Source organism: Euphorbia lathyris, chromosome 10 (genome assembly GCF_963576675.1).
Source record: "Euphorbia lathyris chromosome 10, ddEupLath1.1, whole genome shotgun sequence".
In the NCBI taxonomy this organism is placed as follows: Eukaryota; Viridiplantae; Streptophyta; class Magnoliopsida; order Malpighiales; family Euphorbiaceae; genus Euphorbia; species Euphorbia lathyris.
The window spans coordinates 13,142,196-13,169,411 of record NC_088919.1 but is presented as its reverse complement, the minus strand read 5'-3'; the positions used below and the strand labels follow the sequence as shown (position 1 = coordinate 13,169,411).

The window sequence follows — 27,216 nt, the reverse complement described above, 5'->3', positions numbered from 1 at the left end:
ATCTTATTCAGGAAGTGTTTGATCTGTTCATGCTCAGTATGGTACATGGTATTTTGGTAATTTGTATTACACATTATAAATACATATAAAAACTTTATCTTTCAATTACACGATCAATAAGAAAATCGCTCATCGCTCCCGGAGACGTAGGCAATTCAAAACTGCCAAACTTTGTTAACAAATCCTTGTGTTCGATCTTTGTTTAATTAACTTCTGTTTTATTTAGCTTCATTTTCAACAAGCAGTTAATATATCACTTTAAAAAAAAGTTAAGGGAGCTAATAGGTACCTTTCAGAGAATAAATTATTAGAAGCACCCGGTTCTCCATGTCATTCAGATGACCGTCCATACATACTTTGACACGTGTAACATGGACCCATATAAGAGGTCCCACTTTTTTAATTATTACGTGGAGTAACAATACACGTGTCCAAATTTGAATTGAAAGTCCTCCGAATGACATGGAAGACCAGGTACTTAATATAATAACTCATTTCATAGATTCAATTGGCCATGTTAAGCAAGTTCAGGGGTAAATAGAACTTTTTTTAAAGCACAAGGTTCAATCGATTTATTTGGACAAGTATAAGGGCTAAAGTGAACAGTATAAGCAAGTTATAGTGACTTCTATATTTGTTTAAAGTGAACAGTTAACCTTCTAAAATCCAGCTGGTCGAGTAAGGAGAGATTTGGCAAAAGTTAAAATACATACACATTAAGCAAATTTAGGTGCTAATAAATCAGTTTAAGAAAATTCAGAAGGCGAATAGATACCTTTCAGAGAGTCACTTGGCCACTTTAAGTAAGTTGAGGGCTAATATATCACTTTAAGGAAATTCAAAAGGTCAATAGGTATCTTTTAGAAAGCCAATTGGATAGTTTAAGCAAGTGCATGGTAAATAGAACTTTTTCAACGTATCGGGGACAATTCATTTTTTTTGGATAAGTATAGGAGCTAAAAATATATTAAGCCTATATTTTGTGGCAAATTATATTCACTACAAAAAAAAGTTCTATTACGACGCTAAAATTTAAGGTTTAACGACGCTTTTCGGTGTCTCTAAATACTTACCCACACGTTTCAAAGCGTCATGAAAAGCGTCATTAAATCGCGTGTCATTAATTTTAACGACGCATAAAGCATTGTGTGGGTAAATTTAATCCGACGACGTAATACATACAAATGTCGTCATGATTCCAATGCTTACATTTTTTATGTCGTCATTTTTTATATTATTTATTTTTAATTTCCGAAATTGCCACTACATTTTAATAAAGCGTCGCAAAATTAACGACACATAATATTTATTATGTCATTGTTTTGCTTCAGAAAATATCAATAGCGTCTTGAATACCACAACACTTATTAATAGCGTCTCCAAATTCACAACGTTTAATTATAAAAATTCATTTCGTCTCAAATGCAACGACGTTTCGCAACTAAAATATCTTGAAGAGACCATAAGCTTGCAATGCAAATGATTTGTTTTCGATAAATTTTGTATCAAATTTTCTGACAATGGTAAATTATTTAAAAAAGAATTGAATGAGACACTATAATCAATGTAAACTAAAATTGAAATATTATTAATAATTATAAATCCAAAAATATATCAATAATTACAAAAAAAATAATAATAATAATAAATATTTTATCATGTAGCTAATTACAGAATATAAAAATAATATGGATTATCACCTTCCTTGCTTAACTAAATTGCAAGCGCTTACTTGCTTTTCGTCCTTCTGATTCAAATTCTTCTTCTATCACTTCTTATTCCTTCTCTTACAAAATAGTTCTCATTGTATTCCACACAACAGAGATAGGTCAGCTAAAATGCTTTATGCTGCATCAGCACAGGGCAGGAGTGATTCAGCACCACTGTTCATCTATGGTGAGGAGCCTTCCCTTCACTTCAAGTGGTGGTATGTGGTACGACTATTACATTGGCACCATTCTGACTGAAGGACTCCTGCTTCCTTCCGTCACTATTGATTGGGTCCTTGCTCAATTACAGGTACTGTATTTATGCTAACTTCTCCTATACCTTTTTCTTTGAGGTATGGGATAGATTTGAAGAATTGAATGGAGTTCTTTTCTGATTTTTTTTCTCTCTTAGGAAAAGGACTTGTTGGAGATTCTATAGTTGCTATTGCCTATAATATATGGTGTACTGGATACTGCTGTTCTATCTCAAACATATGTTCGCTCCCTTGTGGGAATAGCTGTTCGCTATATTCATGAACCTTCTGCAGAGCCTTCAAGTTTCTAATAAATTGGCATCAATTTTTGCTTCAAATCCGTCTCAATCATTTTCTTGTCAAAAGGTCTCTTATTCTGAAGTACAAACATCAACTAGGAAATTATCAAAATGACCATTCGATCCAAATTATAGATTCAAATAATTTTACCTCTTCAATTATTTTCACGAAAACTCTATTTTACACACCGGCTACTGTATTCAGAGTCTCGCAGTTCACAAGAATCTGAAGAAACAAGAAAGAAATGTATATATTAATTAACAAGTTAGAACCAGAGATGTGAAACACTAGTCAATAGGAAATAAGCACAAACTGACCAGCTCTCTGATTAAAACAATAGTAGACACAAATAGACCATTATCTTTAGTCAAAATGGTCTTCTTAGGGAAAAGAAATTCATCAATATTTGCTCTTAATGAGAATTTCTACAGGCATTAGATGAAATGCATAGCTTAGTCTAACAATGTCATTCATCAATGCACCCCTTTTTATGTCCGAACTCTGATCAAAATTCACTAATATGTCAGTGTTAATCGATTCTCCAAATATATGATACCTGAAAATTACAATGAAGAAGTAGATTACAGCACAGGTTACTACTGAAATTCTCACAAGGTTTTCCTATCTCGAAACTGATCGAACGAACAGCACATATATATACACTGTTTGAGCAAAAGCTGCATAGAAACAAACATGTACCTGCTGAGTGGAGCTGACATCAGTAGCAACATTGGTAACAAGGAACTCAAACCTCCCTTTCTTGCCCTGGATCCCAATTCCTCCATAATACTTCCTCCTATAACTCATCCCTAAAAATTAACAATGCAAATTATTCTTCAATAACAATTATTAGAACACAAATTATTAAAATATTTATCATCCCCCAACGAGACAATTTTAGTGAATATGACTATCAAGTGTAAAAAGTTTGAAACAACTATGTGTAGCAAACAAGTTCAATACATGGAGCAAATGGCAATGACTAGTTGTGAAACAGAGGAAAGAAGTTTTAAGGAGCATACATGTAGATGTCTTGAATTTTCATTGACATGTAAAACATTTGCAAGCTTTGACTAACAATTTGTAGCAGTAACATTTTCATGTGCTTTGAACAAATTTGGGAATAAATAACATGAGAGTAGACTACATATAAGAAGTGTCAAAATGGATCCTAAAGTTGGCAGCTAGGATCTATGATACTCAGGACATGTAAAACATTTGCAAGCTTTGACTAACAATTTGTAGCAGTAACACTTTCATGTGCTTTGAACAAATTTGGGAATAAATAACATGAGAGTAGCCTACATATAATAAGTGTCAAAATGGCTCCTAAAGTTGGCAGCTAGGATAGGATCAATATAGTCCACCTTAATCAGTGTGAAAATCCAAAATAAATAAGAGAATTTGAATCATAAAGAATAAGGAGCCACAAAGAATACATAGACTAAATGAATCACAAATGAATCACGTCTAATAACCCGTATTAGCAATAAAAACTATCACATAGACAAAATTAAAGTAAAATCACGTTCTTTAGCAGACAGAACAATCATTTAGATTTAACTATATTTGAAAAGAAGCATAAAGATTAAAAAACATGTAAAAAAGATAGAATATTTTGGGTGTAACAAAATTTTAAAGTTCAAACCATACCTCAGGTAGCTCTAAAATATGAATAAGGATTCTATGAGCTTAAGAAGCCACCTGCAGACTCAAAAAGTTACTCCAATAAGCATAATCAACAAAAGTTATGCAATAAGTCCAACATTAAAATAATTGGAGAGGAAAAAAGGAAGAGAGAAATAGAAAACAGAACATTTAGAATTGTCTATGGTATATAATCATGCAAGAGGAAATGGATGAAATGAAGCAGAGGGAGAGGGAGAGGACACAAGCAGTGTAATTAATGAAAAGAAATTTTACCATCATTGAAAATAGCTGTCAAATGAATAAAACCTTGTCGATTCCATAAAATACCCTACAATGACTAGAAACAAAGGTTAATTCAAACAGAATGTTAGAAAATTGGTCGTGTGAACAACACAAGCTAATATAAAATGTTGGAAGATCACAATCCCTGCATTTGCAAATTGAGAAAGATACACATAGCATTGCATTTATATATAAAGAGAAAGAGGAACAGAGAGGAAGCACCTAGCAATTATTTTTTACTACGGGGATTTTGTCACCTGCAACCGAAGGGGGAAATAGTGAAATTAGAGAAATCAAAGAGTAACACGAGAACCAGATTAGAAGGAGAAATCTAGACTGAAAAATCAAAGAGAAATCTAACATCAGAGCAACATTTTCAGTGGTAAACCAAATGGGATTAATGAAAAATATAGACTGAATATCTATTGTGCAATCAAAATTGTGAAATAATTAATTACCAAAAAAATGATAAACGAAAGGAAGGAACAGATAAAACTAAACCTGCGACAAAAATCGAGAACCTGTACAGTTCCGGCCAACATGAATCCTAGAAACCAACGACACCAATAATTGAAATCCAACACCAGAATTCAACAAATTGAACAATTCCGGCCTAACTGAGAAGGCTTTGACTGCTGATTGCAGAGGGAGAAGTAGAGAACGAGAGAAAGAAAGGGAGCAACAAAGAGATAATACTATAACTGAAACCCTTTCACGGCTTGTTATACGCTAATGGAGGCAGCCCTAAAAAATTTAGGGGAAGAGACGGCGGCAAAGTAAAAAAAAAATTGGGGGAAATTAGTTTGAGAGGAACGAAGGTGTATAAATTGCCCTCTAAAATAGTACAGCACCACTGAATTTAATAAAATGATAAAAAGGAAACGTACTAATGACAATAAAATTTAATAAATAAATTGAGTTGTTATTAAAAATATATAATTTATTTTCAATAAAGTTATTGAGATTATTTTTAATGGGAATGTTTTATTATTGTCGTTATTTTTTTTTCCCAATAATACTCAATTTTTTATAGTGTTTTCTAAATGTATAATTAAATTTTCAAAAAAATTTAACGGCGTTAGTGAGAATATCGCTCAGTTTTATCAATGCAAAATTTAATCCATTTTTAAACTTTAAAAAAATGCTGACACTTTTTTCAAATTTGCAATAAAAATTTTCAAAAGTAAACAAAAATTATAAGCATCATTAGCTGGTTATAGAAAGCGATACAAATACGAAAATGAGATAGAACTTTAAAATACGAGGATAAAACTAAAAAGCGTCTTTAAATTAAAAATGATATCTGAATGCTTTTTATGGACGCAAAATCTAAATTGTCCTTAAGTTGAAAAATAAAATGCTGACGCTTTTTTCCCAAATGCGTAGTTAAATTGTAAAAAATGCCAACAAAAAATAAAAAAAAGTCATTAAGTGATCATATAAAGTGACACAAATAAAAAATCGTGGTTAAATTTTAAATTTGAAGATAAAAAAAATAAAAATAAATTCAAATAAAATAATATCGAGACGCTTTATCATGACACAATTTCTAAACCGTCTTTAACTTAAGAAAAATAACGATGCATTTTCTAAAAGCGTAGTTAATTTTTTAAAAATGTCATCAGATAATAAAAAGTGTCATTAAGTGATAATAAAAACCGACACAAAAATAAAAGTGTGGCTATATTTGAAAATGTGGAGACACATACAAAAAGCGTCGGTAAAAAAGTGTCGTAATAGACCCTTTTTTTTGTAGTGATTTGCGGTCCTTGATTTATAATACTATTAATAATATAGTCCTTAAATTTCATTTTTTAACATAAAAATTATTAAACTTTATATAACTGTAATATTAAAGTTGAAATCAATAAAATTTATTAAAAATTAATGAATTAATAAGGGTGAAATAAGTATTTGACTATAATTTATGGTAATAGAAAAATGCTTAATACATTTGTCGGAATTTTGGGCTATATTAACTATAACTTTTGAAAGTTTATGGAGCACTTGAAATTTTAAGGTTATTGAATGTAATTGGGTAATATTAGGAGGTTACTAAATGTAATTTGATAATAATAAAAGGTTGTTATTGTAAATAGATAAGAATATGGAGTTATTTGAAACTTTTGAAAGTTCCAGAATTAAATCCCTATTTGACCTCCTATACTATCCAAAATTTTATCATTTGACCAACGTGGTATTAATTTATAACATTTGCGCCCTAAAATATTTTCATATGTAATATTTAACCAATTTTGGATAGAAAACTAGCTAATTTGTTAAAAAAAATTGCCACATAAAACGATTTTTGACATGTGACATGTAAATATAACAAAAAAAAATTCTCCGTAGACTTAATATATAGATAAAAAAGAAATTAATTCATTCTTTATCCACATATTAAATTTACATCGTAAAAATTGAATCAATTGTTATGGGTATATGTTATGTATCAAAAATTGTGTAATGTAGCAAAAATTTTAACAAATTGGTTAGTTTTTCATTAAAAAACAGATGAAATATATCTATGAGAATATTTCAAAGGTCAAATGTTACCAAATTATATCACACAGAACAAATGACAAAAATTTAGATACCATAGCAGCCAAATATAGATTTAATTTAGATTTTAGTGATATAAAGCTCAAAGAGTTTTAAAGAGTTTTTGGTTACCTGCTTTTTTCTCCATGTTTGCTTTTTTACGTTAAAATGCAGAATTTTAGGTGTTTGGTTTGACGCCTCCTATTTGCATTTGATAGTTTAAAATAGCTTTTTATAAAAACAGGAGAATCTACGCTTTTTGAAAAAAAGGCATTACACTCATTTGGTCCCTAAAGGTTTAAAGTTAAGATATTAAACTATCAAAATCGTCAATTAGGTCCCTGAACTAAGTAAAAATCATCAATTAAGTCTCATCATATCCTAAAATAAAAAACTGTGACTATTTGATATTGATTGTAATAACCTCTGTGTTGGTTCAAATTCAGTTTAGAGAAGATAGTCTGAAACTGTTCAATCGAATGATTTTCGATGAGGTCTTAATTGATGATTTTTGTTTAGTATGAGGACTCAATTGATGATTTTTATTAGTTGAAGGCCCTAATTGATGATTTTAATAGTTTAATGTCCTAATTAACTTTGAAATCATAGTTTAGGGAGCTAAATGAATATTATGTTTTGAAAAAAAAAAGTAGATTTTTCCAACATCAAACATCAAATATAACAGCAAACAATAACCAAATAAGATAAGAAAATAAAGTTTAGAGGATATAATATTAATACAGATATAATTTAGGGGTCATATGTCTATTTTACCCATATTTTAGGGCCTGAAACATCATTTCATCAATTTATAATCTTAGAAATTACGATAGAAAAATGTCAGAACTTTTACCCTTAAAATGCGGAATAATTATTTGTACTACTAGCGAAGCGATCGCCATATGACATAAAAAAAAATTTAATTTATTGACCATGGTTGGAAATAGCTCCTTCTAGGGGAATATTTCCTAACCAGGTCTAGTAAAGTATTTTTTTTTTTAAATGGCCCCAAATAAGGGGGTAATCCAAAAAAAATCCTTTAATTGATGCTTTGAATAATCAGAGGTAGTAATTATCGGGTTGGTATCGTACTTGTGTCGTATTAATTTTGAGTTAGTATCAAAATAAGTCAATTTTAATCCAATCTAAAAAATTTCGTATCAATATCGTGTTAACCTGATCGGATTAGTGTTGATTTCGTATCGTGTTTTCGTATCATATGTAATTTATTATGTTTGTATATTAAAGTTGACTTTTAAAGATAGGAGATTTTGACAATTTTTAAATATTTTATGTCATTTTTGGATTAATATGTTAACATTAATCATCCCAAAGTCTGTTAATATCATATGTTGGAGGGTCCTATAATCTGTTCATAACAATGTAAGAGGTTTAAGTTGTGTTTGCAAGTAATAATTGTAATTTTATTATATTTATTAATAAATGTGACATGTAAAGACATAAGAGAATATAATCATAATTTTTAAATATTTATGTCATTCCGTGAGAGCTGTAATTTTGTTTTTTTTTTTGTAGGAACAAGAAAGAAAAACAAACAAACAAAAACCTAACTCGGGATCAACCTAGAGAAGCTGACCCCCACCACATCATCTAGAATGATCGAGGAAACAAAGGCCGGAGGAGAAGAATAAGAAGTGACTCCCAGACTTCCTTCATGACCAGCAGCCGCCAGACGATCTGCCACCCTGTTTTGCTCCCTAAAGATATAACCGAAAGTGATAGAAGCAAAGGAAAGACAGAGTCTTTTGATCTCTTTAATAAGATTCTTGCTCTTCCACCCAATCGAAACACTGTTTGAAATTAGTCTAATAGCTTCCTGATTATCAGATTCAACAATCAGATTAGTAATCCCCAAACTCTTGGCCAGGGTAATACCAGAAAAAATACCCCACAGCTCGGCAGAAAAGGAAGAACCTATGCCAAGGTTATGCGAGAACCCAGAGATCCAAGACCCCCCATCATCTCTCAAGACACCACCTGCAGCAATAAAACCATTTGCTAGACAAGAACCATCAGTATTCAGCTTTATCACCCCTTCCCGCGGTCTTGTCCAGCAAAGAAAGTGGATAGATCTTCTTTGAATAAACATGTCAAAGGAGTCTTCCTTAATATTATTGATAACATGGTAAATCTTTTTAGCAAAAAAATCCACCAAGTTAGGAATATTAATAGAAATAGCATCAAAAATCTCCTTATTCCTCCACTCCCATATTTGGTGGCATACAATCGAAAAGAAGATATCCCCATGCTTAAAACTAGAGAACAACTTACCAGTTACCCCATCTTTAAACCAATCGAGACTAGAATATGAGAGGAAATTATCCTTCATATGATTGGGGATAATTTTCCTCCAAACCTCTTTACTCTTCTCACAATCTCTCAACGCATGACAAATAGTTTATTCATGCCCTCTACATTTGCTACACTCTCCCGAATCCACCAGATGCCGTCTTTTCCTATCAGAATTAGTCAATAATCTGTTTTTAATTCCAAGCCACAAGAAACTTCTGACTCTGTAAGGCACCTTCATAGACCAAACCACCTTCCAAATAGCAGCCTGAGGATCCCCATCCCAGTTACTAAAAGTCTCAAAAGCAGACTTACAAGTATAAGCACCATTGTTAGAAGAAGCCCAACAATAACTATCCTTGTCCTCTTTCATTTTACTAATCTTCACTCCTCTAATTCTCAGCAGGGTCTCCAAACTAAAGAAAGCCTCAAACTTGTCCCAAATCCAAGCCCCTTCAGAATCTACCACATCCGCAATTTTCCAATGGCGACAATTATTGGGAGGAACAGAGCTACAACACTCTAAAAGAGACTTGTCCCCAAGCCACTTATCATGCCAGAAACTGATAGATTTACCATTACCCACATCTCAACCAATCCCAGAACAAAATTGTGAAAAAATCGAGCTCAAGCCTTTATAGAGAAAGGAACAATTAACAACTCTATTTTTAGGTCCTCCAAAAATCTTATCCTTTCTATATTTTCCACAAAGCAAACGAACCCAAAGGGCTGACGGATTTTGCCACATCCTCCAAAGGAGCTTCATCAATAAAACCTTATTATTATCTTTGGCTTGTCTAATCCCCAAACCTCCTCTATCTCTAGGCTTGCAAACCTCATTCCAAGGGACAAGATGAATCTTTTTACTATCCCCAGAATTTCCCCAAAGAAAACGGCGATTGATTTTATCCAGATCATTGAGGACTAGATCTGGCAATTTACAAGCCTGCATAATATGATTAGGAACTGCACAATTAACCGACTTAATCAAAGTAAGCCTCCCTGCAAGAGACAAAGTCTTTGCTTTCCAATTAGCACACTTGTTAGTAGTTTTATCCAGAATCTCTTTAAAAGAAGCTTTAGAGACTCTATTGCTATGGAGAGGAACCCCAAGATAATTACCGAAGGAACTGGTTAAAGGAATACCTGAAATATGACTCAGTTTTTTACACAAATTAGTATTCATATTTTTAGAACAAAGCATTCTAGACTTATGAATATTGATCTTTTGACCAGAAGCTTCACAAAAATGATTAATAATTCTCATAATCTCCCCCATTTGACCCTCCGTTTCCTCCACAAAAACCATAATATCATCTGCAAAAAACAAGTGAGTAATAGCCGGACAGAATCTATTTATAGAGACTGGGTGAAAAGTTCCACTATTAATAGCTTCCTGAATCAAGTGAGTCAATCTTTCCATAGCTATAACAAAAAGAAAGGGGCTCATGGGATCCCCTTGCCTAATACCCCTAGAAGGGAAGAATTCCTCAGACATGTCCCCATTAATCAAAATCTGAAAAGTAGGAGAAGAAATACAAACCTCAATTAAATTCTTCCAACTGTCTGGGATACCAGCCTTTTCAAGACTCTGAAGTAAAAAAACCCTAGTTAAGACGATCATAAGCTTCTCCAAATCTAGCTTGAGAGCCACAATCCCTTTGTACCCTTCTTGATTTTCATAGAATGAACCATCTCCTGGGCAATAACAACATTATCCATCATTTGTCTTCCAGGAACAAAACTACATTGGTTTTGACTAATGATATCAGGAAGAATACCCCTGATTCTGTTAGCCACCATTTTGGTGACAGTTTTATAAATAACATTACAAAGGCTTATTGGTCTCATTTGTTTTTAACTGTGAATGCCCCTTTTTTCTGAAATTTAAAAAGAAAGGTTAGTTAATTAATTTTAAATCTCGGCCCTTCAATTATAACCAAGGGCTGAGATTAGAGAAACAAATCATTTCCTATTTTAGCGTTACATGAGAGGATCTGAATCTCATTTCGTATCATTTTCAGGTTAACATGTCAACTCTAACCCAACCAAAAAATTTCCGTGTTAATTTCGCTTCAATCAAAAAATGATATGTTATCTACTAATCTAAACCTAAAAACTAAAATTACGTGTAAATTTCGTGTCGTGTAATCGGGTTGCCTAGGCTCTCTTGCCACTGGAATCACCCCTATTATGGATGGTTTCAGCTCATCGGCTATTGGAACCATACCAAATATCAATTTTATAACTGACCATTTATTTTGGTAACTGTTTTATGTTCATAACAAGTTTTAACAGTGTAAATAATTATCTTTTTATAAATAAGTTTTCTTATTTTCACTTTCAGGAAGAGAAGAAAAGTTCTCTTTTTATCGAACTCGTACAACATATAATATATTTTTAAATTTTTTTAGAGTAATTAGCATCGGTGGTCACTAAAAGTTTGGACAATGTCCTCAAAAGGTCACAAAAGTTTAATTTGTCTCAATAAAATCATTTAAGTTTGTTTTTGTCCCAATAAGTCACTTTGAACGTTTTTAGTCATACTTTCGCCGAAATTACTCACGTGGCATCTCAACATCACGTCAGCGCCACCTGACATATTAAAAAAAAGTAACTACACATTTTAATTGATAATAGATATGTCACGTAGGTTAATTTGTGGTTTAAATTTTAATGCGCAATCCTTATTTATTTAGGCTAATTTGTGGTTAAATGTTTTTTTTATTATGTCACATGACATTGACATGTGATTAGATGTCACGTAATCAATTCCGATAAAAAATGATCGAAAAACGTCCAATGTGACTTTATTAGGACAAAAACAAACTTAAGTGATTTATTGAGACAAATTAAATTTTTGTGACCTTTTGAGAAAATTGCCCATACTTTAGTGACGACCGGTGCTAATTACTCATTTTTTTTTATTTTTTCATGTCTAATCATATGTTTATAACATATTACTAATAGTGATAAAATGACTGTGAAATGTAAATAACAAGATTCATGGCCGAAAAGACAGTTTGATAAATTATTTTTCAAATTGACCAAATTTGATAACGTTATGGGTTAAAATTGCTTTTGACTGTAGACGTTAGGGGTATTTTTGCACATTATCCCTTTATGTAATAAAAAAGGATAAGGTATTAAAATAAGTCTATGGTTTTTGGGAAAGTATCAATTTAGGCTCCACGTATAAAATAGCACCAATTTAGACATCGAAAACGGAACGTGATACGTTTTCATACTACGTAAAGTTTTGTTAATTGTACATAGAAAGAGAAATCGGAATTTAACAAAGTAATATGGATGACGTGTGACATTTCGTAATGGAACCTAAATCGGTACCCTTTTTTAAACATTAAATCTATATTGATACAATTTTATATATGGAGCGTAAATTGATTTTTTATAATAAAAACTATAAAATAGTCTTCTAAAAAAAGTTAGTAATCTTAATCTAGTGAAATACAAATACTTAAATAAATTAGATATTACCAAAAGAAAAGGTTTGAAATTAATTAATTTTAACTTAATTTTTTTTTGTTACTTTTGTATTAATTTCATATCAAATAACAAAATTTTAGGTTAATTATAAATATATGCTCTATTGTTTCACCGATAGATGGATACTTATGATATTTATTTTTTTTTGCAAATACAAAACTGTGGTTTATACAATTTTGCATTTTTGTTTACTTTGCCAAATTTTGCGTTTACGAATTCACATTTAACCATGTGTTTGTGATCTGTTACTAATAAATGATCTTTCAAAACAAAAATTACAAATGAATGATAAAGTGATGCACATGCGAAGTATAGATGAAAAATTCACACAACAAAAAGATTTTTTGGTGAATAATTTCTCCAATTAACCCAACAACATTCAGGTAAAATTGCTATTATCTGTCAATATTAAGGATAAAATTGCACCATTTTAGACGTTGGGAGTAAAATTGCTCATCAACGTAAATGTTAGGGGTATTTTTGCATATTCTCCCATAATTTAATTGTAATTTTATCAATATTAAGGATAAAATTGCATCATTTTAGATGTTATGAGTAAAATTGCTCATAGGCGTAAACATTAGGAGCATTTTTGCACCTTGTCCCATAATTTAATTGTAATTTTATTAATGTTAAGGATAAAATTGCACTATTTTAGGAGTAAAATTGCTCCTAACCTTAAATATTAAGGATATTTTTTGCACTTTATCCCACAATTTAATTGTAATTTTATAATTATATATATTTTTTATATTTTTTTTTCATAAACCCCAAGAAAATATAAGGGCTATTCGCTTTGCCGATTGGGCCTGACCCGGTTCAAAAGATTGGAAACAAAGAAGAACATAAACCAATTACCAAATTAAAAATCAGTTTTTCTCTTTCCGTTCAATTTCCGATCCAAAATTCGCAGTTGCTAAGCTCTAAATCTCACCGTTTCAATGGAAGATTACCCGGAGGAGCTGCGAACTCCGCCGGTGAGTCTAATAGCCTTGGCTGGATGCCCTGACCTTCACTCTCATATCTCCTCCCATCTACATTCCGAGCAGCCTCCAATCAACACCCTTGCGTTGCCAGATTTGTCTAAGATCTCTCTCCTTTTATCCTCAACTAAGAATCATTCTGCTCCTTCCGATCCATCTTCAACCTCTACTGCTGGAATTATCAAGAGAGATTGGCTTCAAAAGCATCGCACTAAGGTTCCTGCTGTAATCGCTGCTTCTTTTAGTTCCGATCATGTCTCCGGCGATCCTGCTCAGTGGCTTCAGCTCTGCTCTGATCTTGAAACTCTCAAGTATTCACTTTGAAACTCTTTGTTTCTCATTTTGTAATTTTACTTAATCTCCTTTTTTTTGTATTCACTTTTGTGTTGCGATATGGACAGAGTTCTGGTTCGTCCTAAGAACATCAAACTTGTCCTGATTGTTGTGCAATCTACTTCTAATGGTAATTCAAATTAAACGAAAGAGTCTTATCTACATTTGAATGATTTCTACTGCAATTGATTGCAGCTACTGAATGATTGAAAAATTTCAATTGCAGATGACATTAGTGAAGATAGAGTGATTGCCCTTCGCAAGCGTGCTGAACTGGATTCCAAATACTTTATTATCTTCAACCCTAGTGATTCTACACAGTTTAAACAGTCCATCAATAAGTATGTCATTTCTGCTGTTTCAAACAGTTTCTCTGTTAATCCTTGTATTAATTTTGAGCAACAATTTTGCAGGCTGACCACCATATTTGCTGAATTAGCCAATACATATTACAGAGATGAAGGACGCAGGATTAAAACACGTGTTGAAAAGAAGAGTTTCAATTCTAATGAGTTAAATGTTCGCTATTGCTTCAAAGTAAGGATCTTTATATTTTCTTGGTTCAAATATGTTTGATTGCCTAGGTTTTGCATGATAAAGGGATTGTTGAATCATGTTAGTCAAGTTTAACATGCTGCATTCCAAATATATCAGTAGTATATTATCTGCCTAGCTGTAAAACTTCCATTTTATCTGCTGTAAGTGAAAGTAGTCAACATTGAAAAAACATGGTAAGTCATATAAAACCTAGGAAGTACCGACACTTCTAGGAGGTTCAAGTACGAGTGTCAGACACTCCGACATTCGGGGACACGCACCCAACATTCCAAAATAAGTGTCCCCTCTTTTTCTTTTCTTTTATAATGGGAACACTTCGAGGACAGTTTCGGGACACGGATTCTTAGTTAATAAAGTAGAATATATGGATATTTTTTTAATAATCTTAAAAAAGGGGTTGATATATACAAAAATAAAATAAAATCCTAATAAAAAAAGAAATATCAAAATCTAATAAAAAGAATATAGCAGCTGCCCCTTTTTTGGCAGTTTAAATAGTTTGAAATATTAAATGTTTCTTTTTGTTGAATTAATAACTTATTATGGATGTTATTTATGGGTATATAATACTAATGGATGTTATTTATAATATATATATAGAGCGTACCCATGTCTCAAATTTTTTAAAAATGCCATTTGCTGCAACCACAGGAGTACCCGTGTCGGTGCTTCCTAGTATAAAGCACTTGGGCTCTTGCTTGTATATAAATATTGCACTACTAATAATGCAGAGTTACCTGGTGGTACTCTTGATTCTACTCATCTGCAATATTTCTTGCAGATGAGAATGAAGAGTGAAATTTCATTTTTTAGAACACCTATAGGTCATTCATTTCAAATGTGGTGAAAATTATGAAAGCTTCTAAGTTCTCATTACTTGGGTTTGAATTGCTAGGTTGCTGTATATGCTGAGTTTCGAAGAGACTGGGTCGAAGCTTTGAAGTTTTATGAAGATGCTTATAATATACTGCGAGAGGTATTTTTATATGTTTTGCCAGTCATGTTTCTATTCTGTTCTTTTTTAATGTTGGCATATGCAAGGAATTTCTCAATTTCTTATACTTGAGTTCTACAGATGAGTGGGGCTGCAAATAGAATACCAGTGATTCAGCGATTGGTTGAGTTAAAAATTGTTGCTGAGCAGCTTCATTTCAAAATATCAACCTTGTTATTACACGGTGGAAAGGTACCAGAAGCTGTTTTGTGGTTCCGCCAACATGTAGGTTCTTATAAGAAGCGTTTAGGACCAGCAGAAGCTATATTTGTTCACTGGGAATGGATGAGCAGACAATTTTTGGTGTTTGCCGAATTGCTTGAGACCAGTTCAAAAACCACTCATGGCAATTTTAGTCAAGCTTCAGGCACTCCTAATGGGAATTTGACTGAGTGGGAAACTCAACCAGCTTATTACTACCAGGTGAGAAGCCTTCTATGCACTTCCTGGAATTTTAACTTAAGATTTATGTGGTTTATCCATCTGTAGTTCTCGTTCCTTTGGTTACTTTTTCATAAAAAAGAGAAGAGCATTGGGAAAGCTGAAATAAAAACGCTTTAACTACAGCAATTTTACATCTATTGGTCTCAATTTGAAACATGATCAATTATGTCGCTGTGTTCTCGAAAGTGATTACTACTGAAAGCTTAACTGATCAATCCGGACTGCTTTTTTGTGGTACTACATCTGGAAACTAGAAGTTTTTACTAAACTTAGCTATTTTTCAAATAAAGGTTTGCTTTCACTAAATGGAAGGGCCTTACAGATATCCCAAAGATGTAATCTACAGTATCGGACACAAGGCGCAGAGGTTAGCGCCTCTATAGGTGTGAGGCGGGCAATGTCTGCCAGGCACACGCCTTGGCTAGCCTCGCGCCTTGACTCAACGATCGCCTAGGCACTGTTTTAGGGGGTTTTAAGGGTTTTTTCAGCTTCTAATCACAGCCACGGGAAATCTTTAGGATTAAGGGCTCGGATTAATTTAAAAAAAGAAAGAAGAAGAAGATGATGATGATGAGAGTGAGAACCTTGAAGAAGAATATGATGATGGAGGAGATGATATTGATGATGGTGACTTTGATGATGAATAGGGACTATAAAAACTAAAGAGTTTACTAGTCTTGCTTGAGGAACGTAGTTATTATTAGACTATTAGTTAGTAACTTAGTGTTCAGTTGACGTTGAACTTTGGTCTTTGGTCTTTGGTTTAGATTTAAATTTTATTATGAATTATAATTCTGTTAGTACTTAATTAGAATTATCTCATGCATTTTATGATTAAAATTGTTGTTATTTGACTATTTGTGTCATTTTAGAAATGTTAAGTGTTGTTATTTATAATTTAATATGTTATTTTGTTTTGGTGCCCCTTGTGACGCTTGGGCGCGCTCTTGAGCCTTGCGGCTTGCGCCTAGGCTCCAGGCCCCCTTGCAACTATGGAATTAGACCATCATTATGTGTATTTTGTTTGCTTAACTAGAGAATAATTTAATTAAACTGCCAGCTGCCATGATATGTTATGATTTTTCACTCCTCAAATGCTCGTACAAAATTTAATCAGGTCATGCTTCTTATTCCATTGAATTACAGTTAGCTGGTAACTACCTGAAGGAGAAGCAGACATCTTTTGAGCTTACAGTTTCAATGTTTCCAACTGCTGATGAGATTGATGGAAGTACTGAAGCTGTGGCACCTTACATATATGTGGGTCAGTTTGCTAGATTACTTGAGCAAGGAGATGCAGTTATAATGCAGCCGTAAGTCTTGACTAATCAAAACCCTAGTATGCTTTAATTAATCTGTGCACCTAATGTTAGGTTTTTTCTACTTTGCAGTCTTACTGATGAAGAGTACGTTCGTTATGCTATTACAGAAGGGAAAAAATGTCAAGATTCCTTTGAAATTATTGCTCTCCATAAAAAAGCTCATGAAACATATGTAAATCTCAAAGCTCGAAGGATGGCTTCTCTTTGTGGTTTCCAGATGGGTAAGGAATATTTTGCAGTCGATGACTTGAGTAATGCAAAACAATTTCTTGATGGTGTTGCAGCTCTATACCGACAAGAAGGGTGGGCGACTTTATTGTGGGATGTATTGGGTTTCCTGCGAGAGTGCTCTAGGAAATCCGGAGCAGTCAAGGATTTTGTAGAGTACTCTCTTGAAATGGCTGCTTTGCCGGTATCTTCTGGTACAGGGGTACAATCTTTCAGATCTAAAGAATGCGGTCCAGCTGGTCTCGCAAGTGTTGCTCGGAAAGAAACTATACACAAGGAGGTTTTTCAACTTGTAGGTGGAGAAACAGTTGATGATGATAAAAGTGTTCTCAAAGTAAACCGGGATAATCCTTTGCATCTTGAGATTGACCCTGTCAGTCCCCTCAGAATTGTTCTTCTTGCTTCAGTTGCTTTTCATGAGCAGATGATTAAACCGGGTGTACCAACCTTTGTTTCGTTGTCACTTCTATCGCAATTGCCTCTTACAGTTGATATTAATCAATTGGAAATGCAGTTTAATCAATCGGAATGCAACTTTATCATCTTGAGTTCTCATAATCCTCCCTCTACTCCGCCGTCAAATGGAAAACAAGGTTGCCATGTTGAAACTGCTCCTTCTCTGACACTTCTTCCGAACAAGTGGCTCCGGTTAACGTATGCCATTACACCTGGTTAGTTAATTTCTTATATAATCTTAAAATGTTTTCTATTTTTTATATTTTCATTCATATACCAAAATCCATCTCTACTGCTAGGGCTGTTCATGGATAACGTAGACACCGGATTAAAATCCAATTACTTAAGTCCATGGTTTGGTTGTTAAAAACCAACCAAACCCATAGATACTCCTTAGAGTTGGATCGGATTGATTTTAAATATTTAGAGAATGTTTATTTATTTTCTATTGATTATTTTAATATGGCTGTCAAAACCAATACAAAACAATGATCCAACCCAATCCAATCCAATCCAAAAAGAACTACTTTAATAATTTATTTATTACATTGGATTGGTTTCCGATAGAAAACAAAATACAGGCGCGGAAAAAGATTGAAAACTGCCAAACAGTAGTCTATTAGATTGAAGAACTCAAAGAACTAATACGCTGCTAATGAAATGAAAGACAAAGATAGAATAATGAATTGAGCCTAAACTCAACCCCCACAGGATAAATGAGCAGAGCGTAACTCAATGAGCCAAACAACATGATTTTGCATATTCTCTCCCTACTGATATATATATATACTAACTACCACTCTCTCTCTCTCTCTTCACTAGTCAGACCCTGAACAACGTGTCCTCAATTCCCATATTACCCTTATGCCTATTAGCATATTCTCTATCAGTTTCACCCGACTTTGTTATTTTAGCTGGGTTAAATAATTCAGTCACTTTTATACAATTCCAACTTTTCCAATACAAGAAATTTAGATAGACCTTCTTCAATTTTAATTTAATTAATTAGTTATTATTTTTTCCAATTTTTTTTTCCTTTGTTTTCCTACGTTTTTTCATTTTCCTTGTTTTTCTCGCTTTTTCCATCTATTTGAGAAAAACGGAAAAATGGAGAAAAGGGTTAAAAACTGAGAAAAGGAGGAAAACAAGGAAAACTCTAAAAGAGGTGGAAAAGCGAAGAAAAAAACAGATAAAATGAGGAAAATAAAGTAAAACAGAGAAAACATGAAAAAAAGAAGAGAAAAACAATAAAAACTGAGAAAAAACAGGGGGACGAAAAAATGAGAAAACGGAGAAAAAGGGGGGGGGGATGGAAAAACAAGGAAGATGGGAGGGAAAACAAAAAAAAATGAGAAAATGGGAAAAAGAAAGAGGAAAAACAGAAAAACGGAGAAAATAGAGAAAAAAATGGAAAGAAACAGAATAGAAACGATGGAAGTGAGGGAAAACGGAAAACAGGAAAGGATATAGACAAATGGAGAGAACTATAAAACCTGAGAAAATAGAGAAAAAACCTATGAAAACGAGAAAAATGATAAAAACTAAAGAAAAGGGAGAAAAAAGGAAATATAAAGATTAATTACTAAAATAAAATTAGAGTAAGTTTATCTAAATTTGGTGTGTTGGAAAAGTTGGATTCGTTTTGGATTTGAATTATATAATCCAGCTTGGCTGAAACCAATCCAATTTAATAAGTAGATCATTAAAGTAGCTATTTTCAATCTGGTTATGTTAGTTTGTTTGATTTATGGTGTGTCTGTATGCTCTTTACTTAACAATGTCATACCTACTTTTGATTCCATACAGAAAAAAGCGGGAAGCTGGAATGCATATATGTTGTTGCGAAAATGGGACCTCACTTCACAGTTTGTTGCAGTGCTGAAAGTCCAGCTTCTATGGATGATTTACCTCTTTGGAAGTTTGAAGACCGCGTGGAGACTTTCCCGATAAAGAATCCTGTTCTTGCATTATCCGGTCAGAAGGTTACTCAGGTTGAAGAACTAGACCCACAAGTGGATCTTATTTTAGGTGCTACCGGTCCTGCATTGATCGGAGAATGCTTTATAGTTCCAGTTACTGTTGTCTCCAAGGGTCATTCTATCTATTCCGGTGAGTTGAAAATCAATCTTGTGGATGTAAAAGGAGGTGGATTGTTTAGTCCTAGGGCAGCAGAGCCGTTATCTACCGAAAACCATCATGTTGAGCTTCTTGGTGTTAATGTGCCTGAAGGAAAAGATGATTCTCAAACTGCTGTTGATGAAATTAAGAAAATTCAGCAGTCATTTGGTTTGATGTCTGTTCCGGTTCTACAAAATGGAGAATCATGGTTCTGCAAACTCGAAATCAAATGGCATCGTGCGAAACCGATTATGCTCTTTGTATCATTGGGCTATTCTCCAGAAGAAACCGAAACATCTTCGCAAAAAGTGCATATCCACAAAAGCCTGCAAATCGAAGGGAAAAACGCTATGCTAATTAGCCATCATTTCGTGCCACCATTCCGGCAAGATCCACTTCTGCTCTCAACCCTTAAACCTGTACAGGATTCTCATCAACAAACACTGCTACCTCTTAACGAAACAAGTATACTAATTGTCAGCGCCAAAAACTGTAGCGAAGTGCCTCTGCAGTTACATTCCATAGCTATTGAGGCAGATGATGATAACGGAAAGTCATTTAAATTGCAATCCGGAGGCGGGGTTCTTTTAGGCCCCGCTTATCTCATGCCAAGGGAAGAGTTCAGAAAGGTTTTCACTATAATACCGGAGGCAGGATCGTCAAAACTGAACTTAGGATCCGCATCCCTAAAATGGAGGCGAAATTTTCAAATTGAAGATCAGCCTCAGTCTCATTCTAAGTCTAATCCTTCTCTCGAAGCGGCTTGGGTTTTGACTAAACACAAACTTCCTGATGTAAATGTAGAATTGTCTCCACTGATTTTGTGCTTAGAATGTCCTCCTTATGGCATTCTTGGAGATCCATTCACATTACTGGTTAAAATCCGAAACCCGACGAAGCTGCTTCAAGAGGTGAAGTTTTCGCTCGCGGACGCTCAAAGTTTTGTGTTATCTGGATCGCATAGTGATACAGTGTATGTTCTTCCGAAATCAGAGCATGTTCTGGGCTACAAAGTCGTCCCACTCGCTTCAGGTTTGCAACAGTTGCCGCGTGCTACCATAACATCTGCGAGATATTCAGCGGGATATCAACCATCTACAGCTGCGTCTAGTGTTTTCGTGTTTCCGTCTCAGCCGCATTTTAAGATGACTGATATAGGAGGAGAGAAAGAGGTAGAATCTGTTGCAGCTGAGTAGTTATTTTCTGGTATATATTTTTCAGACACTATATGGTTATTTTGAGGTTAGTGGAAATTTGATTTGCATTTCAGGAAGATAAATTTTTTTTTTGTACTTATCTATTAATATAATTAAAGCAGGATACTGAGGTTGCTGATGTGTCAAATTTATAGAGCTTATATGCTTATGTGTAATTTTCATATTATTAATTTTCATCTTTTAGGTTTTATTTATTTTTAATTTTATCTACTGCACTCTCTTTTGTTGTGCTTGAACTGCTATACCCATTTTCTCTCAAAACCGTTTCTTCTACATTACTTTAAAAAAACCGCTACACCCACCGTCCACGGATGAAGTTGAGTATAATCGGAAAAGAGGAATTAATTCTGCATAGGAAATCTTCAAGAGTTTGCGGTTGGTCTTCATCAGAAAGTAAATAATCTGAAGTTTATCCGCACAAATCTTCATTTTCTTTTCCTTGGCATGTTACCAACTTGGTTTGCTCAAGGTCTCTCTTTATTCTTCTGTGATTTCGTTTTTCCTTTGGATTATTTTGGTTTGCTGGTAAGTTTCCCTATTTCTGTGTGATTCCCCTCCCTACCCTCTATTGTATTGTTTCCCTATTAATTTATAATTTAGGTTCTAATGGCGTACGAAGTTGATTTGCTTAATGAAACCCTGTAAGGTTGGATCTGCTGCTGATATTGTCCAGATGTATGAGCTCATTGTTCAAATTGAGCATCCACTTGCCTATCAAGGTTATGGGGTAACCTCACTTTCACTTTCCCTCATTTTGGATTCAATACTAATTGAACTCCTGATTTAGCTGATGGGTTCAATACAGATTAGAGGTATCCACATTTTCTTATTTTTTGCATAAACGATGCACTATGGAGAAAGAGCTCCATCTATTCTATTTCGAAGCTATTTCTCGCGTTGCTGGTGAGTGTGCTTCCCGTTGCTGTCTCTCTCTGAATTTCAGTGATTTGGTTTTTCCTGTTAGTTTGCTTCTGATATGTCCTTGATATTCAATTTTACTTTTGTTATGTATTGTTTTCAGTTTTATTGGAATTAAGTTTCGTTGTCCGAATATTATCACAATATCTAAATAAACAATATATTTGCAACTTCCTGCAAGGTAATATCTATAAGTGTTAGTATTAAGATTAAACTCATGATATCAAGACCATTAGTTTCTATTTTCAGAGCTAGATATATATCAGATGGGAATATCAAAATAATCACCTTTGTTTTCAATACTTGCTTCGTAGCTGCAAAACCATACTTACAATGGTTAGAAAACAAATGGCAGAGTTTAAAACTACTTATACTTCTCCCATTATTTTGCTAGACTTAAATAGAAAGGATCAAACCCTTCACAGCTGCAAAATGTTATTTGATTTTCAATTTTACTTTTGTTATGTATTGCTAGGTTTGATGTTTTCTTCTTATTGCTCTGTTCTGAAAAGCTTTCGTGTTACATGTTTAAACATCAGTCTGTTCTTTTCATTTCCTTTGTTCTGCAATTAAAGGTTGCAAAGAGGAACTGATGCCTCAGAAGGAGAGATGGCTGGAGGCTCTGAGCGTCCCCAAGTCGAGCATAAGAGAGTCGAGGAGGAGGGTGTCTGTGGGTAAAGTTTCTAATTTATAATTAATTTTGCTTCACAGATTTTTAGGGTTTGGATTTTTGGTGAATCAAATACCACGGTCTGATTACAGATGAATCATGATTAGTTAATAACGTTGATTGATAACATTGTGAAAAAATGGCTGCACAAGGTTTTATGAATTCATGTCAAGTAGACCTTGTTTGTTGTGACATTTAGCATGACTTGGTTGTAGGGTTTGATGTTTTCTTCTATTGCTCTGTTCTGAAAAGCTTTCACATTACATGTTTAAACATAAGTCTGTGCTTTTCATTTTGTTTGCTCTGCAATTTAAGGTTGCAAAGAGGAACGGATGCCTCCGAAGGAGAGATGGATGGAGGTTCCGAGCGTCGCCAAGTCAAGCGTAAGAGAGTCAAGGAGGAGTGTGCCTCTAGGTAAAGTTTCTAATTTATAATTAATTGCTTCACCGATTTTTAGGGTTTTGATTTTTGGTGAATGAAATACCACGGTCTGATTACAGATCAAACCTGATTAATTACTATTATTGATTGGTAACATTGTGAAAATTAGTGCACAAGTTTTCATGAATTCATCTCAAGTAGATCTTGTTTGTTGTGACATTTAGCATGACTGGGTTGTAGGTTTTGATGATTTCTTCTTATTGCTGTGTTCGGAAAAGCTTTCACATTACATGTTTACCTTAGTCTTGTGGGAACATGGTGGGGATGAGGATAGGGATAGAGATAGAGATCCTTGTTCCTGCCCCATCTCCTCGCCTCTGGTTTAGTTCATTGTGTCCATGGTTTAGTTCCTCGTATAAGGAAAAACAAAAGCAAGAAAAATGGTCGAAAATAATGAGATTTACCTTCAGTTTGGCAGCCTTCTGTCTGGAAGAACTGATACTTTCTTATAGAATTGTCTCACTCCAATAACGGATGTATGGACAAATAGGATTTGGTGACAAACTTGAGGTCCTATGATCTGATAAAGAGATTGGCCAGTAGACTCAAAATTTCATGTTCCAATGCGGTTGGTTTTTCACAAACTGAAATTGTTCCACTTGGTATGAAAGTTGGTTCCTTCTTTGGTCTTAATGTAAAAGAAGTTGTCTTTCCATCCCGTTGAAGATGGCATCCGGTTTACGAAGAAATGATATTCTTTTTTCTTGTTAAAACTGTAGTGACATCCCTCAACATCTCAGATATAATGGCCATATGCCTGAACATTCTTTCCCATTTAGTTTTTGGCCCCGTTTGGCAATTCTTTCCCAGACCCTAAAAGCAGCTTGCTAAATGCAAAACTGTTTTCCGTAAAATCTGGGAAAGGTACAATTTGTAGCTTTTGGGAAAGTAGCTTTCACAATTTATCAAGAAAAACTCATATTAATTATTACTTTTACAAAAATGGCCCTAACTTTCAATATAACATAATATATATATTTTTTTTCTCGACTTTTAATTTTTTTAATTTTTTTTATCATGCACTTACCAAACACTTAGCTTTCATTATCTTCTATGTCTGCTTATTATTAATTTGCGGATTTTTTCTTCAATTTGACTGTTCTGTTCTGCAATTCAAGGGTGCAAAGTGAAGCTGATGCACCACAAGGAAGCTCCAAATGCCACGGAGTCAAGCGTAAAAGAGTCAAGAAGAAGCGTGCCTCTAGGTAAAGTTTCTAATTTATAAGTGCTTTCTTCACCGATTCTTCGGGTTCCGAATCAAATACCCTTGTTAGCGTATCGATTTTTTTTGCAAATCAGATACCTCTGTCTCATTTCCTAAGCTGCAATCTTTACTTAATAAACTTAAAATTATACATGATAAACATATTTTTTAGTTATTGCTAGCTTCTGTTCCGCTATTAGCATGACTATATTACTAACTTTTAACACGATTCTTGAGCAAAACAGTTTAGTCGCAATCGTGAAATATTATGAAAAGAGCCAGGTTTTCCATTTGCTCTCTTTCATATTTATTTTAACCACATGTGCTGCAGCATTTCTAATTTTACACCTGTTGGTTAGGATGGTGAGTTTGAAGTTTTAGAAGTGCTTCGAGATTACAACTCCTTGAATCTGAGAGCTATTAATTCTGGATTCATATCAGCTTCATTGCTAAACCCAAGAATGCTGATGTCTCTCCAAAACACTTATTTGGTGAATTGGTTAAAGATGATTGTCCAGGGAAATTTCATGCCACATACTGCTCTACATTTGAGCCTAGTGATGACCCTGGTAATGCTAAAATTGGGATAAGGGACCGAAATAGGTTTAAGGTTTTTGGAAAAGGATTAATATAGGCTCCACGTACAAAATAGTACCAATGTAGGTTTAACGTTTAAAAAAGAGTACCAATTTAGGCCTCAATAACAAAATGTGACACGTCATTCATATTATTCGGTTAAGTTTTAATTTCTCTCTCCACCTATAATTGACAGAACTTAACATAGCAATATAAATGGCGGGTCACGTTCCGTTATGGATGCCTAAATTAGTACTCTTTTTTAAACATTAAACCTATATTGGTGCTAGTTTGTACATGAAGCCTAAGTTAATACTTCCCAAAAACCATAAGCCTATTTTGGTACCTTATCCCTGTAAAATTTGCATTGCAGCCTTCCCGTATGTCATATTACAAATTAAGTCTCTTGGTTGCAACTGGGGCAGGGAATCCCTATTCCCTTAGAAGGATTCGCCCCAATAGGGACTGGGAATCCCCGTTATGTGGGGATGGGGAACTCCCTCCCACCCGCATCATGTCCGCACAGGGATTCTTAAAAATATGTATGTGTGGTAAATAATGTACATTGGACAATCTGTAGTTCATATGTATTCTTAGTGCCAGGATGGAGATCCCCCCGGTCCTAGTTACATATTCATAGTAAGTGCAGTAAATTCCATAATCTGGAGACTCTTGCCATTACTGCAATTTTTGTATTGTTTTGGTTGATGTGAACTCTCACCTTGACTATGCAGGATTCAACCACGGCTGTATATTTTGCCCGCCTGATCAGAAATTTCATCCTACCAATGGATATTGTGTTGGTCGTCTACCATGGTATATACCGAAAAGGGTATTTGGTCCTTGTCCTCCGAGATAGTTGTCGAAAGTGGTATGTGTTTAATCAAGTGACTGACTGGTATCAGCGCCAAAAACTGTAGCGAAGTGCCTCTGCAGTTACAGTCAATAGCTATTGAAGCAAGATGATGCTAACGGAAAGTCGTTTAAATTGCAATCCGGAGGTGGGATTCTTTTACGCCCAGCTCACCTCATGCCAAGAGAAGAATTCAAAAAGGCTTTCACTATCATCGCGGAATCCGTGTCCCGAAAATGGAGGCGAAATTCTCAAATTGAAAATCAGTCTCAGTCTAGTCCTCTGGAAGCAGCTTGGGTTTTGTTTTGACTAAACACAAACTTCCTGATGTAAATGTAGAATTGCATTGATGTTTGTATTCAAATCATTCATTTTGTGAGGTAAAGAATGAAGAATTTTTACGAATGAGTCTTATTTAGTGTTAGGGCATTCAGTGTTAGGGTCCGTTTGATTTCGTTGTTTGTTTGGTTTTGTTGTTTGTTGTTGCTAATAGGTAGTAAATATTAGTAGTTGATTTTTCTATTAAAAACCGTTATTTTGAAATATTAGCTAATTGGCTAATTCTAAAACTAATCCAATCCTAATAAAATTACTTAAATAAATACTAATAATATTTATTCTATGCAATTAATTATGATTAGATTAAATTGAATTATTCCAATTAAATAAATAATACTAATTAAATAAATTGACGTATTAGTTTAATTAATTATTCATCAAATGAAATTTCATTAATTTATAAATTAATTAATTGCATCATGTAAACTAAGGGAAAATTACAAAACTGGTTCAAATGGAAGGTTCATTTATATATTTAGATGAATTACTCAACTCATTATATATCTAGACTATTTATTACTTTGCCAAAACACCTTTTGTATATATATATAATACTTAGAAATTTTTTACTCTTTCTTCTTTCTTTTTTCCGTTTGACTTCACATTTTTACAATTTGTGAAGTCTGCAAAGATAATACTACTTCGCAGAATAACTTTTTCTTCGTTTTCGCAAAATGCAAAGTAAAAGTCATGTTATTAAGTAGTATTACCTTCGCAGGTTTCGTAGTTTGCGAAAAATGCGAAGTGGTATATAACATTAAAATCATAACAACAAGAGTGCAACAATAATTCTAACATTAAAATCATAAAATTATCAAAATTTACAACAAGATTACAATGATAATTATAACATTAAAATCATAACATTATCAAAATTACAACAAGATTACAATAACTCAAACCCTGAACTCTAGAATTTTGCTAGAACAGAATGATTAGCAAAATGTTCTTAAGGCACACTCTCTCCTTAGTGTGCTCCCATGACATTTGGGTGAGAGTGTGTTTCGAG

General features: G+C 33.7%; 2 protein-coding genes and 1 long non-coding RNA gene across 4 annotated transcripts; 2 read left to right on the top strand and 1 right to left on the bottom strand.

The window, feature by feature from the left end:
• Positions 1-1,561: 1,561 nt before the first annotated feature.
• Positions 1,562-5,029, bottom strand: LOC136207941 (uncharacterized). Its single transcript, XR_010676966.1, has 7 exons — positions 4,697-5,029; positions 4,418-4,452; positions 4,187-4,250; positions 3,917-3,967; positions 2,963-3,072; positions 2,414-2,488; positions 1,562-2,339 (listed from the first exon to the last, which is right to left on the bottom strand). It is a non-coding gene; the product is annotated as an uncharacterized lncRNA (long non-coding RNA).
• Positions 5,030-13,370: 8,341 nt separating this feature from the next.
• On the top strand, positions 13,371-21,326 carry LOC136209826 (uncharacterized). The gene is made up of 9 exons (XM_066001424.1): positions 13,371-13,847; positions 13,938-13,999; positions 14,096-14,210; positions 14,283-14,406; positions 15,323-15,403; positions 15,503-15,844; positions 17,012-17,178; positions 17,257-18,086; positions 19,678-21,326. The coding sequence occupies exons 1-9, from the start codon at positions 13,495-13,497 to the stop codon at positions 21,183-21,185; spliced, it is 3,582 nt and encodes a 1,193-aa protein (XP_065857496.1). The 5' UTR covers positions 13,371-13,494; the 3' UTR covers positions 21,186-21,326.
• A 233-nt stretch (positions 21,327-21,559) lies between these two features.
• Positions 21,560-26,399, top strand: LOC136209827 (uncharacterized). Of its 2 annotated transcripts, XM_066001425.1 has the most exons (7): positions 21,560-21,731; positions 21,853-21,933; positions 22,012-22,109; positions 22,700-22,798; positions 23,110-23,208; positions 24,354-24,440; positions 25,750-26,399. In XM_066001425.1, exons 2-7 carry the CDS (start codon positions 21,884-21,886, stop codon positions 25,872-25,874), a joined length of 558 nt encoding a protein of 185 aa, XP_065857497.1. In that variant the 5' UTR covers positions 21,560-21,731; positions 21,853-21,883; the 3' UTR covers positions 25,875-26,399. The 2 variants fall into 2 exon arrangements, with proteins under 2 accessions (XP_065857497.1, XP_065857499.1); XM_066001427.1 differs by having other exon boundaries at positions 21,560-21,925; positions 25,750-26,398.
• The last annotated feature ends 817 nt before the right edge of the window (positions 26,400-27,216 follow it).

Bases quoted from the DNA above. Each gene is read 5' to 3' on its own strand.
- LOC136209827 (XM_066001425.1), top strand. From the start codon at position 21,884: ATGAGCTCATTGTTCAAATTGAGCATCCACTTGCCTATCAAGGTTATG. The intron at 22,110-22,699 runs GTGAGTGTGCTT...CTGCAATTAAAG, and splicing joins AGCTATTTCTCGCGTTGCTG to GTTGCAAAGAGGAACTGATG. The intron at 24,441-25,749 runs GTAAAGTTTCTA...TTGACTATGCAG, and splicing joins AAGAAGAAGCGTGCCTCTAG to GATTCAACCACGGCTGTATA.
- LOC136209826 (XM_066001424.1), top strand. From the start codon at position 13,495: ATGGAAGATTACCCGGAGGAGCTGCGAACTCCGCCGGTGAGTCTAATA. The intron at 14,000-14,095 runs GTAATTCAAATT...TTTCAATTGCAG, and splicing joins TGTGCAATCTACTTCTAATG to ATGACATTAGTGAAGATAGA. The intron at 18,087-19,677 runs GTTAGTTAATTT...GATTCCATACAG, and splicing joins AACGTATGCCATTACACCTG to AAAAAAGCGGGAAGCTGGAA.